Raw genomic sequence first — 13,495 nt, 5'->3', positions numbered from 1 at the left:
CAATCATCTCATACCACATAAAGAGTATTTTAAATGTCAAACTGTTTCTTTTATAAAAAAAAAAGAAATGCATTATTGTTTCAAAAACATCTTAAATGTAGGTGTGTTAAATGCCCAAAAAAGCTGACGCTGTAACCTTGTTTCAATATAAATTTTATTTGCAGGACATACGCAAAAAGCCATACAATATCATCAGCTTCACATTACAATGCAGACTTACATCCAGAAATTGGGCTTAAGTCTCTTAAAAATAAGGTATCCTTAACAACACTAACAAATATTAAAAAAAACAACAGAAAATAAGTCATTTAGAATATCCACACATACTGCAGTAGAGTGCACACGGACGGGGATATAGTTCTGCCACATAAGGCAAGATTACTTGTAGTGTATCAAAGGAATCTGTAATTGCAGGGAAATGGAAATTATATATTTAGCATTCACCCTCTGCTACTGAATTTGGGTGAGGACCTTAAAGAATTACATACATTCGGTCAATCAAACATATATTAGAATTTATGCCCACACCACATTCGTGAAGCTTATCAATGGATTCTGTGATTCAGTTTTCACTTTGGTGACATTAAGTGGACCTAAAACACTAGTGTTATGTGAGAAGCTAAATACGTTATGATAAATATCCTCAACTCTAGACTTAAGACTACTTCTGTGTGAAAACGGGTCTGGAAAATGTTTTTAATAAGGGTCATACATTTTCCCAACTCGCTGAGACCAAGCAGACTTTCACTTGTCAGCAAAAGCTTGAAAATCCCAAATATTAGAGTCATAGTTTCAGTTGCTTGAACTGATCCGTGTGAAGATCTCAGAGAAGTAATCTAGTGTAACTATTGGGTGTACAATATGAACACTTCCGATGACGCCGTGTTTACGATAGTATACAGTTACATTCTTCCAGCCTGGAAAACAGTGCGTTCTTGATAACACAAGAATCTCCCGAAACACAAACGTAGCTGTGATACGCTTCAAGTATTGATATTCACTGATGCAGCCGCGTTTACATATAGTAACGGTAAATTAGAGAAGATTACTCAGTTAGCCAGACAACGCGTTAGTCGTGTGTGAACAATAAGACGTGTATCACTGGTGCAGCTATAAGAAACGAGCTCAGGAAATCATCCCTGATTCGGTAAAAGCGTCGATTTTAGTTATCTGGCTAAATGGATAATCATACCGTACAGTCGCCTGCTCGTTCATATATATTAAATGTCATCATGTGACCCATTAGATATGTAACGCATTAAAACACCTGTTGAAAACAATGTGGGGGGGTTCTATATTTTACAGTGTATGGCACAGCACATATCTGGAGATAAACTTGAGTTAAAGTGTCAGAAGCTGTGCTGGTTTAAATATTATGCAGAATGACTTTTCAGCTCATTCGTACAAGAATCCGGCTTCTTGGCTGAGACAACCGCCGAAGCATCGTCACAAACAGATTTTTGAATCAGTCCTCAAAGTCCCGTGAATTTGACTTATCGGGCTTCTGCAATTTAAAGCGTGTGGGGAAACTTAAATATTGCATTAGTCTAAAACAATAAAACATGATTTTGATAAATATTCTATTTTCCACAAGAACATTGTGTAAAAATTGCCTAGTTTCTGCTTAAGTGTTAGTGAAATTAAAGAAACATCTTTGAAAAAAATAAAATATTTATCAAAGTGCTCCGCTGTGTTATTGCCTCGGTTCCCTCAACTCCCAGAATGCGGTTCATGACATTAAAAGCCGACCCATCCAACTACGCATTGCACAGTCTTGCCTTGATAGAAACACACTATTCAAGCTTCTTTGAGCTTATTCGTGTTACACAACACACGTGAAATAAAATTTTTAAAAAAAAAGTTAAATGGCTGGAGAGAGCGGTTGGGTTTGCGTACAACTTTTTAGTTTTTGGTAATCAGATCACTCGGAAGGCATTCATTGCTGCTTCAGTGAAATTGCTTTCTTTTCATTCTCGCGTCATCTTCTTCCATTCACGTCTACTCCATTTTGGATCTCTCCATCTTGGTTTTCAGGATTTCCTGGGGAAAAGAGAGAACACAGATTAATACATGTCCAGTACTAATGTGACCGTGTGCTGATAACAGTGAAGGTCATTACTAGAAACAAGTTAAACAGACACAAGTGTGATTAGGAATCATGGGACTAGCAAGGGGGAGTAAAAGGGCGCTTTACCTCTTCTTCATCGAGCATTACAGGGAGAGCTCTGTATAGAAAAGGGGAAACAAACAGAGATGGCAGTGAATGCATTCATACAGTCAGCCTGAGTCAAACAGCATTGTAAGATAATCTATAAAGCTTGTTTGTGCATCCAAAGTGTTGCAATACACTGACATGAGCTGAAACGATGACGATATCTTATTCTCACAAATTCCAGGTAACACGACACTTCTGACTTTGAATTGACTTTACTTACACATCAGCAACAGTTGTAGGAATGTTCTCCTCAACCCATTTTAGATCTTCATCCTGGCAAAGCAGAGTTTAGAAATAACAAATGATTACGTTTTGTGTGTGGAAAAAAAAGAAATGGCGAAAAAGAAGAAATATGTTGACAGAAGAGAGTAAACCCACCTCTTTACTCAACAGTTTCTGGGAGCCATTAGAGTCAGGCTTTGATCCTCTCATCTTCATTCCCTCTTAAAAAAAGAAAAAGAAACAACAAAATGCCAAATGATCATACGTAGGTTCCCATTCATACTATATAACATGTCTCAATGAATCTATGAATGGATTTAAATCATGGCCTCAGCAGAACCAGGTATTACAACACAAAGCCCCCGTTGACACCATCATCTTTATAAGATCTGAGCAGACTTTGATTATTTGCAGATTAGCACCAAAATGGACACAAGCTTTGCAGTTGCAACACAAATTTACTGATATGATTGCCCATGTGAAGACAAAGGCTGATCAGAACAGAAGAGAATTATAATGGCTAAATATGGAGGGATAAAAAAAAAAAATTACTCAAGAGTTTCCATATTTAGTGACTTAATGTGACAAACATCCCTGCGGCCCTTAAGGCGCTGGGATCTGTAATAAACCATTAGAAAAGCATCCAGTCAGTTCACACAAAATAAAACCTGTCTTTGGCTTTAGGCAGCTCAAAACTATATTTACATGCAAATATTAGCTCTAATAATGTTGGCTTTTACTGGATACTTTATGCTTGTCCCATTAATGCAAATTACTTTGCTTCTTCCCCGGGGTCTTCGTGCATTCTCGTCTCACAGGTTTTCAAAGGACCGTGTTTATATCTGGATCGTGGTCGTGCCTCCTGCCATGGCCCTGAAGACACCCACTGCTACTTATTATTATTACTATTATTATCATCATCATCACCGATACCATTACTGCTTTCCTTATCATTATTATTCTATTACATCCATCGCCGCGGTTATTAATAGTCACCGTAACTTCTCCATCATTTCTTAGCACTCTCATATGAATAATTTATGTTGTGGGAAACTCTGTTATGTTTTTCCTTCTGTGTCCATCCTGAGAGGGGGATTCCTCCTCTTTTGCGTCCTGGGACAGAGGTGGTTATATGTGTAGAGATTGTAAAGCACTCTGAGGCAAATTTGTGATTTTGGGCTATACAAAATAAATATAATTGAACTTAGCGTGCATCTTGGATCTGTTCACAAGAAGACAGGACTGGTTAGCTGTCTGGGTAGTGTTGCTTCATTGCAAACATTGACAATAGATGACATTAAATGATTGCTGCATCAATCATAATTATCAGAGACTCTTTAGTCAAAAACAACAAAAGAAACAGGCTGTATTTGTCGCTAAATTACAGATCCGGCTATGGCGGAGGCATGACCCGCCCTACTCTGCCTGATTGGCTCAGACTTGCTGCTTTTGTTGGTCTAAATAATCTAAAATCAATATGTTTCTCTGCTTCTGAACTATACAAATACAACAGCTCAACCTCGTCTATTAGTATTATGAACACCGGCGGGTGTGCTCAATAATAAACGACTGTTAGAGAAGCCGTGGCTGGTCTCCCAATGAAAAGCAGCAGAATGATAAGTCTTACCAAAAGCCTCACTCAGCATTGGCTCCTTGGCCTCTTCCTCATCATCATCTTCATCAATCAGAGGAGAATGGGAGAACCTGAGAGAAAACAGATCCAAAAAAAAAATAATTAAATACTGTCAATTTGAACCAACAGAAATGGTTTTGAGCTCCAGGTTCAACTCTGACCTCTGGTTGTTGGCGGAAGGCCGCAGCAGCACCATGATGACCAGCAGAATGGTGGAGAACAGGAGACGCCAGAAGGCATCGTCTACCCACAAGTCCCTCCAACCCTGTGGAAAGGATGCAAATAGAAAAGAGGGACGTCATCAGGTTGGAAGGCGAGCTCACTTTTCATCTCTGCATAAACAAGAAACAGAAACCTCACAGTGGGAACAGGACAGGAAACACAAGACAAAAATCAATCATTCACAGAGCAGAAAACAAACTGACCGTCTGGCAGTCGACCAGCTTGAAGACTTTGGTGGTCCAGATGATGAATATGATGGAAGCTGTGGACACAAAGTAAACACCGGTGTTGTATTGATGTCTATAAACAATATGCAAATGATGGAAAACAGCACAGGAAACATCCCACGCGACTGCGCCAGGAAGAATGCTGAGCTTTGAAGCAACGTGTACACGGTGGCCAAACAGTGGAATTACAACCTCCAGGTTCGTCATGTGATACTATGGGCTCCAAAAATACTTTCCCCCATAAACTTACATTTGGAAACAGACATCTGGAACTCACTAGCTTTTTGTGGGGGAGTTAAATTAACTTGGATAGCCCATATTACAACTATTAGCTCCTAAAAGTTGTAAAATGGCCTAACAGCCCAATCAAGAGGTTTTTTTCCTTCCTCCGCTCATGTGAATGAGTCTGAGAACGAGGCAGAACCGAGTACTATGTCCACTGGTGCGTGTACTCTATCGGCACCATAATGAGGAAGATCCGGGGAATCTTCATCTGAATTTTATATTTTGAAGTCAAACCTTTTTTGCTTCATGCACCATTGAACTTGTTTAGGAGTAAACTATTCTTTTTTTTTAATGCTCTGATAGATGAGGAGCAAATATTGAAACAGTACAGGACAAGCAGTGTGTATGTACACGGACCTTGATGTGTAAAATCAATGTATTTTTTCCTTAATCCTAACCCATAATAATGCAGCCATCGTTACTCACCGACAACAGAGAAGATGAGGGTGTTGGTGAAGTGCTGATACAACGACAGTTTCACTATATTCCTGCGGAGCTTCAGGAGACGAGTGGTTTGAGACAGACTGATGAAAATGTAGATGGAAGTTAAGGAGAACACATTCAAGCAACTGCAATCAAAAGCCTACTACATCGGCAAACGCCTCTGAATATGCAAATCCTCGACTTGCTCCGAGTGGCAGCTTTTGCTGGTCGGAGTTAAAAGGATATCCACCACATGACGCAGGAGTCAATGAGGGAGAGGCTGAGATTAGCCACCAGGGCGACCGTCCCATAGAAACCCTGGAACAACAAGACGTGAGTCAGACTTTACAACGGAGACACAACGTGAGCCTGGAGGTGAGCAGAGAGAGCAAAGCATGTGAACTCACATGAGATAAACTTGTGTTCGAATCTTGTGCAGATTCAAGTCTCATCTCTTTGAAGCTGCCTCGTAAAACACTTACAAACTCCACAACCTCGTTCCATTCTTCTTCCTGTCTTTCTTATCTCATGTGTCTTTGTATAAAACTGTGTTTCCATTTTTTTTTTTAACTTGCTGCAGAGTCTTTGGCTGCTTTTGAATACCACTCTCCATCAAATAGGTCACTCCCAATTCTCCTCACTTGTCTGCCTCCAAGAGACTGAATCCCTGCATAACCTTGTCTCCCTCAACTCAAATCAACTGTATTTATACTGAGTGCCTTGAAAGCTGTGCCAGGCAAGATTTTTATGTAAAAATACACCTCCGCCATCAGCTTCAATTAATCTGTGGAAGCTGCAACAGCTCATGTCCCATCTGCAGTAATTGAAATGCAGTCGGCTCATTATATTTTTCGGGATGAAAGTCATGTGCAGTTATGGAAAATAATGAATTAAGGGTTTGGAGGGAAATAGAAATTGTCTCCTAAACAGAGGGGAGAGAGCGCCTCCTACGGAAAGCTAGGCTCTTTTCTTTGGGACACAATGCAACTGTGCTGCCTTTAAGTCATAATCATAAAATTAAACCTTGATGTTGATACAGAACATTAATTATTATAATTATCACACACTCACACACACAAAGATGCAACCTATTTGTTCTAGATGTTTTCGCTGTAAGAACATGAGGAGGTACAACCAGGACAATTTAGACGGGTTAAGGATGGTTAGCTTTATGTATTTGCATGAATTATCTAAAACTGTCACTGTGTTTTACATCGCATCTGATTCTCCAAATATAGTAAAACAAATATTGAGAGTGACAGCTGTTTATTAGCTGGAGTGTATTAATTATTCATACTTACACCTGTCACTCTTAGCACACCTTCCACAGAGGAGAAGAGCAGGTACAGGAGCCCAACAGCTCCCAGCCGGTGAACTGTGGTACCTAACCTGGGCCTAAACAAGTGAGGAGAAAACTGTTTAAGTTTACAAACACATTGAAATGAAAGTATTAGCAGCGAGTCCCCTACTGAGGGAAGAATAATGAAAACTATCATTCATCAAATAAGCTTGAAATGTGAGTTTTAAAAGTCTAAACTTACTTGACGATGCCATAGCCAAGACTGACAATGAGGACCAGGATTCGAGCTAGAGATCTTTTAAGTGCAGAAAGCAGCTCAGCAAAAATGACAGCCCCTTGAACTGTGAAAAGATAAAACACACAAAGGAAAAGATGATGATATCAGACTGGAGTAGAGAGAAAATATATGATTGCACAAACAAGCAGATATAAATCAAATGGACGCACCGTAATCTCCTTTGTAACGGATGCTCTGATATTCGGAGTAAAACACAGCTTTTTCCAGCATGCCGAGGATGATGACGGCACCGATCCAGAACTGGATCCGCAGCAGATCCCTCCAATAGCAGGCACACCAGAAGAGCCAGAGAGCCCCAAACAGCACGTACACAATGCACATGATCATGAAGAACTGCGATGGAACGGAGAGAGACACACGTGTGCAGTTTGAAATCAGTTAAGCTCTTATACCGAGGTATAATTTCACCAACAACAATGATTTATTTATGAGAAAACGCATTCAATACTGAGCCAAAAAACAAAAAACAGAAGAAACCTCAGGAAGAGCAACAGAGGAGGGATTTGTCTCCGTGGACAGACAGACATGTAACAGATGTGTGTGCATAATAGACCAACATAATACAATTAGGGTACACTGTAATTGCAATAAGTGTGCAAGAGAGTTTCGGGGAAATGTCGAAGTGTCCTCCGATCCGCATAACACAATAATTGCCAGTTGCGTTGCTTGTAATTCACGATAGTTTGATTGATTCCTCCCCCACACCCGCCTCCCTACTCTGCCTCTGATTGGCTCGTTCTCGTTGCCTTCCTTATTGCTGATGAAAAAGATTGGTGAAGGTTTGGTAGTCGAAGTAGGTTAATGATTTAAACTCAGATGTGGATGTTTTCATCATGATGGCATCCTTCTTGATTGCTCTCATTTATAATCACAGTTTGTTTTTCTAAAAACGTTGCTATGCACATGGAATACAATTAAAGATCAATTTTATATTATCCTATTTAAACTTAATGTTAACCTTCATGTTAATATGATTAACAAGAAAAAAAAAGACAAAAGAAGGACAATTCATAACAAAAGAGAGGCTGGTGCATGTAGACAATGAGAATTTAAAAAATATAGATGGATTGTAAACATTTATACAACACCACTGAGCAACTCAATCCAGATGTCCACAAGATGTGATCCACAAGATGTGATCGAAAGTTAAAGTTTCTAGGTCTGAACCTTTCCCTTTACATGATGCATTGTACATACCATCATCAGGGGCCAGTCTGCTGGAGAAGAGTAGTCATGTGGTCCCTTCATCTCAACTTTCACTGGGAAAATAAAAATAGAAAAGTCACATTTTTTTTCAAATTCCCAATTGTCAGATTTGTTTTCCTTTTTTGTCCTCACTCATTTATTCACTAAATGAATGTGATGGATTCAAAAGGTTTCGGAGTGAAATGGCGTCTCTCACTTGTGAAAGCAAAGCTGAGCTCGGCCCCGATGTCTTCATCCTCAACGCCGTGGAACTGCGGCTGCACCTTCACTATGAACAGATACGGGCTGTCCTCCCAAGCTTTGGCCACGGCACTGATATCCTGCAGAGAATCAGAACGCTTATGTTACTGCCTTTATTCTGTATTCGTGATCTTTATGTACACAAACACAATGAGCTCAAACTGAGCTCAGTATCTGAAAGAACTTAAATTCTCCAAAGTCATAGTTTGACAATTTAAGCATGAAGCCAGTGAAAGATGTGACATCCGTCATCTCTCAATAGTGTTACTTTAAATTTGACTCGTATAAAAACTGGACTGGACAAACACATAATCTGTTCTTATTGAAAGGAAAAGCAAAAACAAGAATCCCAGCGTGACTTTTTGGAGCTCTGTACGATATGACATCTGAAAAAATACATGTATTTAAATACATTTGCATAAGAAGTAATAACAACATGTCTTACCGGCTTGTCCGGCCAAATCAGGCTCTGATTCGAAGGGTCACTCTGAACATAGAACAAAGTCATTGAGTTTGCCAGGGTTACATCCACACGCACAAATACATTTTGGAGATATCATGCTCGGTATGTTCAATTTCTTATATCTCAGCTCGAGCAGTGACTCACCTTTGGGCTAGTGAGGGGCTGATATGGGTTGAAGTCTGTATAATACACCTAAGTGAGAGGATAAATAAACATTCATATATGTATACTGTATGTAGCAAAGTAATTGAAATGCTTTAGTGATAAAAAAAGAACATAAAAAAGCACAACACTAGACTTTATATACCTGCTGCATTATTAAACACAAAGGTTCAACTTCACTGTGTCAACACAGTGATGATTCACTGTGTGTTAATGTGGCATTTATAGGAACACTTTGTAACAAACCTTCGGTAAGAAGAGGGAGGAGCAGTTGTCAAAGTATGTGTAGCCCTGACTGTAGAAGCCACTCCAGCCGTCTTTCAACATGTGGTCCATCCCAAACATGTTCATGGCTTTGTTGTCCTACAGAAGGACAAAGAGGGGAACATCAGATATACCAGAGCACCATGACATTTCTAAATCAACAATAAAACTTGTGGAGTGGTAATGAAATCCATTTAATTTATAAGTAAAGACCAGTGAATATTCATTGTTATGCCAAATGATATTTTTTTTTTTTTTTAAACTAAAACAGATAAACGAATGAGTACAAACTAATTATTAAACAGCAGAACATGCTCTAATCACCTTGTCCTCAAAATACTTACAAAACAATGCATCCCACGACATTTATTAAAATGGCCGTATGTTTTTATTTGATTTTTTCAATACTCATTCTGGCCACTTATATATGACGCAAATATTTTTGCAAAGCATCCTCAGTCTGAACAGTCGCATCAGAGTTCATGCGACTTTTATGTCCCTCTAGATCGATTTTCAACACAGTGTTGCATCTTTGTCAGTTCAGGGCTGTGACCAATTCACACTGGAATATGATTGGGGCTCGCGTGAGTAGCCAAACAAAATAAAAACCAGATCTGAACTGAACAGTACGACTTGAAGGAACGCAGCGCGAGACGCCTTCACTAGTGGAAAGTGGGCATCAGTTCATCTTTTTGAAAAAAACATGCAATTCCTGTTTGGACAGTGGACAGAAACTCAAAGTCCTGATGATACTTCTGCCACATCACAGTTTACTTTTACTCTGTTTACAAAGGCAGAGTGGTGGATAAGCTTCTCGTCTGATCAGCACGTTTGTTTATCAGTGTGCTTACTTGATGACGACAGAGTCAACGTGTAGGTTTGTTTGAGTGATGAAAACTGAGTAGAAATTAGACATTTGGGTAAAAGTAGTGTGTCAGTTTACTATGTAGAGAACTTTACTGTATTTTTTTAAAATATATTTGTCATCTTCTTTTTCGGAGGAAAGTTTGCTGTCGGCTTGCTTGAAGCCATTGTTTGCTTTACTGGTTTGAGAAAGAAACCTGTTTGGAGCCTCACAGAGGAAGACACTGAACTTTCAAGACACATCTGAATAAAAAATGTTCTGGTCAGGCGACAGGTGACCTCGAGGCATTTGCACTCTTTGACCCCCCCCGCTTCGAGAAAGACAGTGACAAAAAGGAAGCGCATCAAAGCCAAAAGCAGCAGTGAGTGAGAGACATTTCTGGCGAAAAGAGCCAACAGAGGAGCTCAAGGCCATGAAAACGCTCTGAGGAAGAACACACCACAAATCCACAATTTCTATCTCCAGTACCTGAATGTGACATGAACATTTATGACAGGTCTCCACAGTAAGGGTTGCCAAGTTGCCATTGGTTTCTATTTTGAGAAATTGGCAACCAATTCACCGAATGACAAAACCAACAGCCGAGGCTCAGACATCAACAGCCAAGAGGTAAATACTCACGGGTGTGTTGAAGACCTCATTGTAGCAAACAGAGGAGCGCAGGTACCAGCTGATGTTGAAGGCCAGGCTTCTATCACATGGCGCCATGTCACTCTGGACTGCAGGGAGAACAAACACAGGGAGGAGCTTGGGATTATGAGACATCATAAAACCGTACGCGGCACCCGGCTGTTACAGGAGTTATTCTGTGAGTTGTGATCTACTTTTTTTTGGTCATTTTTCTCCTACAGTGGGAGTAGAAATTGGAGTGTATCGTCTCTCCTACCAAACTCTATTGCAAATGTGCTGAAAATATCATGAACTAGGTTATGCCTGGTACAGCACCTTATTAGCAAGACTGAAAGTTACTTTGGGTTTACAAGTTTGAGGGTGACCTATAAAATGTTAAGATTCATGAAAGTGAAAGCTTTTTATAAACCTTGTAGACTGAGGGATGCATACACGGTTCCATGGAGAGCAGATTTGTTTCTACCATGACAGTGTGACTCACACTGATCTGTATGATGCATATAAAAATGTTATCCAACATCAGTTTTGATTATTTAAAAAATGCATTTTGTTTGCAGTGTCAACTTGCCTGCAGGTTGCAGAAAATCCAGTTTATACATAACGATTGTCGTTTAGCCAGTGAGAGCAACTTCTTTTCTTGTTGTTCTTTTTGCTGTATTATAAAACCTAACTTGGGTCAAATGCAACTCACGAATACTAATTGTGTGCGTGATTTTTTTTTTTTTTAGCTTTTTCATTTAGGAGACTAATGGTTGGAGTTGCCATTGAAAAGATAACAAGCGCCTGAATAAACATCTCCAAAAAACACAAGGATGAGTGTTACGTTTCTGTGATTCACATAATTGTCAGAGCCTGAATGTTTTAGTTAATGTTCCACCTATCAAACAAATGACCTTTGTACTGATTGAAGAATGTGTCTTAATATTTAAATAAATAATTAGTCGATATTTATACTCAGAGAGTTAAGAAGCAGGAAGTAGCTTGACGAAACGGTACCCTCATTGTTGGAATGAATCACGCAATGCCCCAAAAACAACACAAGACGGAGAGGTCAGATTACTTACACTTCATGAATATGGTGGTGTTGGTGTACAGCGTCTTCCGAAACACAACATCTTGGGTCTGAAAACGCAACAAAGACAAATAAGTTGTCAAACAACTCTGGTTCAGTCAGATGAGCACTGCTGTTTGGAGCCACTTCAGGTCAGCCAAACATATTATTAAAGATCTGGATACATTTTCAGAAGGAGAACATCAATGAAACAATAGACAACAGACAATACATAAATCATGTACTCTTTAACTAATGATAATGATTAGCTACTGACAGATCACACATCAGTTTCTTTTATGAGCTATGTGTACAATACAAGCTCAACCAAAACACATCCTGTTGTTTTTTGTGAAGTACAACATTGGGAAATGCAGGTAAACAAGAAAAATAGTCAAATGCTTATAACAGGTCTTTTTTTTTGAAGAAGAAGAAGAAGAACTACCACCTTTGCTCAAATGACAAAGCAGGGTCATTGTGAAACACATAATTACTTCAAAGGACTCCACGATCACCACTGCAGTTTCAATATTAGCTCATTTAGTTTTGCACAGATGTTTCTGCCTTTAAAAAAAACCCATCAGGTATAAGTTTGTTGCAGAGTAAAAATTGTGCAGAACAATGTATACTATGATATTATTGTTGAAGCTGACGAATGTCGGGCTACTACTTTATCTGCTGATAATCATAATGAATGTATTGGTTATGTTTTGTATTATTAATCTGCATGTGCAACGCCACCAGAAACTAAAGTCATACAAAAACAAATGTTAAAGATGAAAAAGAAATAAAGTAGCACACAATGGATTTACTCATGGAGCTACTCCTGAGTACAGTACTTGAGTAAACTTATGTGCTACATTGGGAGCTTGTTCTGCTAAATGTTTCACTTAGTGTCTGAATAGACAATAGTTTGAGCTACCTTTTTGTTCTGACAGAATAGCTGCTTTCAATAACATGTCTGTTTGCATCACACTTGCAAATAAGGTTGAGACAGATTACCTGTTTTAAATTCCACTATTAACGTTAGCATATTAGATTTGAAAGAGACAACATCACACCGCAGACAGAGTTAAGACACAGCTCGGTCAGAGTGAGACGTGTATACTGTCTAACAGAGCAAAACCAGGACCTGTCAAAGAAGAACAGTGTTTAAAAGATGGATTATACAGCGAAATAGATGCTAGGGACTAGCTAGCTATCTCGGCTAACAGCTGCTGTTGGGAGATTTAGCACGACAGGCTTCGTAATAAGTACATTTAAAAAAAGATAACGGTAATACTGACCGAGTTGATCTCCACATTCCACACAGAGACCTCTGCCGCCGTGCCGAGACAGAAAAATGACGCAAAAAGCAGGAAACGCAACCGATGCGACCGTGCATCTGGCATCTTCATCTGTGCGTCTCCTACTCACAGTTACGGGTCAGCCGCGCATGCGCCTCTAGTTCCGTAAAGCGTCCGGCTGGAGTTCGCCGCGTCACCACAAGATGGCGGCGGAACACATTAAAGGTAGCGTAGCATTGCGAATACTAATTCGCTAGCTAATTGTACAAATCGTAATTAAACGTATTATACATATATAATATATAAGCATTGTCTACTTCTGCGCTCAGACTATGTTTAGTTTTAAACCAAAAGTAAATATTTTTGTTAAAGAAAACTCATATTTTCACAAAATGTGTAACCAAAGTTAGCTGGTTAATGTTAGTTTTTTACACCAAAAAAAATATGTTCCATAAAAACATTCATATTAAATTGAAGAAGCATTTAAATCCGATATGAAAAGG

The 13,495-nt window shown here is 39.2% G+C and overlaps 1 protein-coding gene across 1 annotated transcript; it reads right to left on the bottom strand.

The window, feature by feature from the left end:
- Positions 1-136: 136 nt before the first annotated feature.
- LOC137787974 (transmembrane protein 87A-like) lies at positions 137-13,130 on the bottom strand. Its single transcript, XM_068580754.1, has 20 exons — positions 12,993-13,130; positions 11,720-11,777; positions 10,647-10,744; positions 9,143-9,259; positions 8,879-8,926; positions 8,717-8,758; positions 8,228-8,351; positions 8,023-8,084; positions 6,975-7,158; positions 6,769-6,868; positions 6,529-6,622; positions 5,474-5,545; positions 5,231-5,339; positions 4,496-4,554; positions 4,232-4,335; positions 4,065-4,141; positions 2,594-2,658; positions 2,436-2,488; positions 2,195-2,225; positions 137-2,040 (listed from the first exon to the last, which is right to left on the bottom strand). Exons 1-20 carry the CDS (start codon positions 13,101-13,103, stop codon positions 1,999-2,001), a joined length of 1,650 nt encoding a protein of 549 aa, XP_068436855.1. The 5' UTR covers positions 13,104-13,130; the 3' UTR covers positions 137-1,998.
- Between the last annotated feature and the right edge of the window lie 365 nt (positions 13,131-13,495).

This window comes from Clinocottus analis, unplaced genomic scaffold (genome assembly GCF_023055335.1).
Source record: "Clinocottus analis isolate CAN_PGR_092001 unplaced genomic scaffold, fCliAna1.0.p SCAF_17, whole genome shotgun sequence".
In the NCBI taxonomy this organism is placed as follows: Eukaryota; Metazoa; Chordata; class Actinopteri; order Perciformes; family Cottidae; genus Clinocottus; species Clinocottus analis.
Note: the sequence above shows the minus strand (reverse complement) of the source record. Positions and strands in the feature narration are given on the sequence as shown.

Bases quoted from the DNA above. Each gene is read 5' to 3' on its own strand.
- LOC137787974 (XM_068580754.1), bottom strand. From the start codon at position 13,103: ATGAAGATGCCAGATGCACGGTCGCATCGGTTGCGTTTCCTGCTTTTT. The intron at 10,745-11,719 runs GTAAGTAATCTG...TTCTCCCTGCAG, and splicing joins CACCACCATATTCATGAAGT to TCCAGAGTGACATGGCGCCA. The intron at 8,759-8,878 runs GTGAGTCACTGC...TTCTATGTTCAG, and splicing joins AGCCCCTCACTAGCCCAAAG to AGTGACCCTTCGAATCAGAG.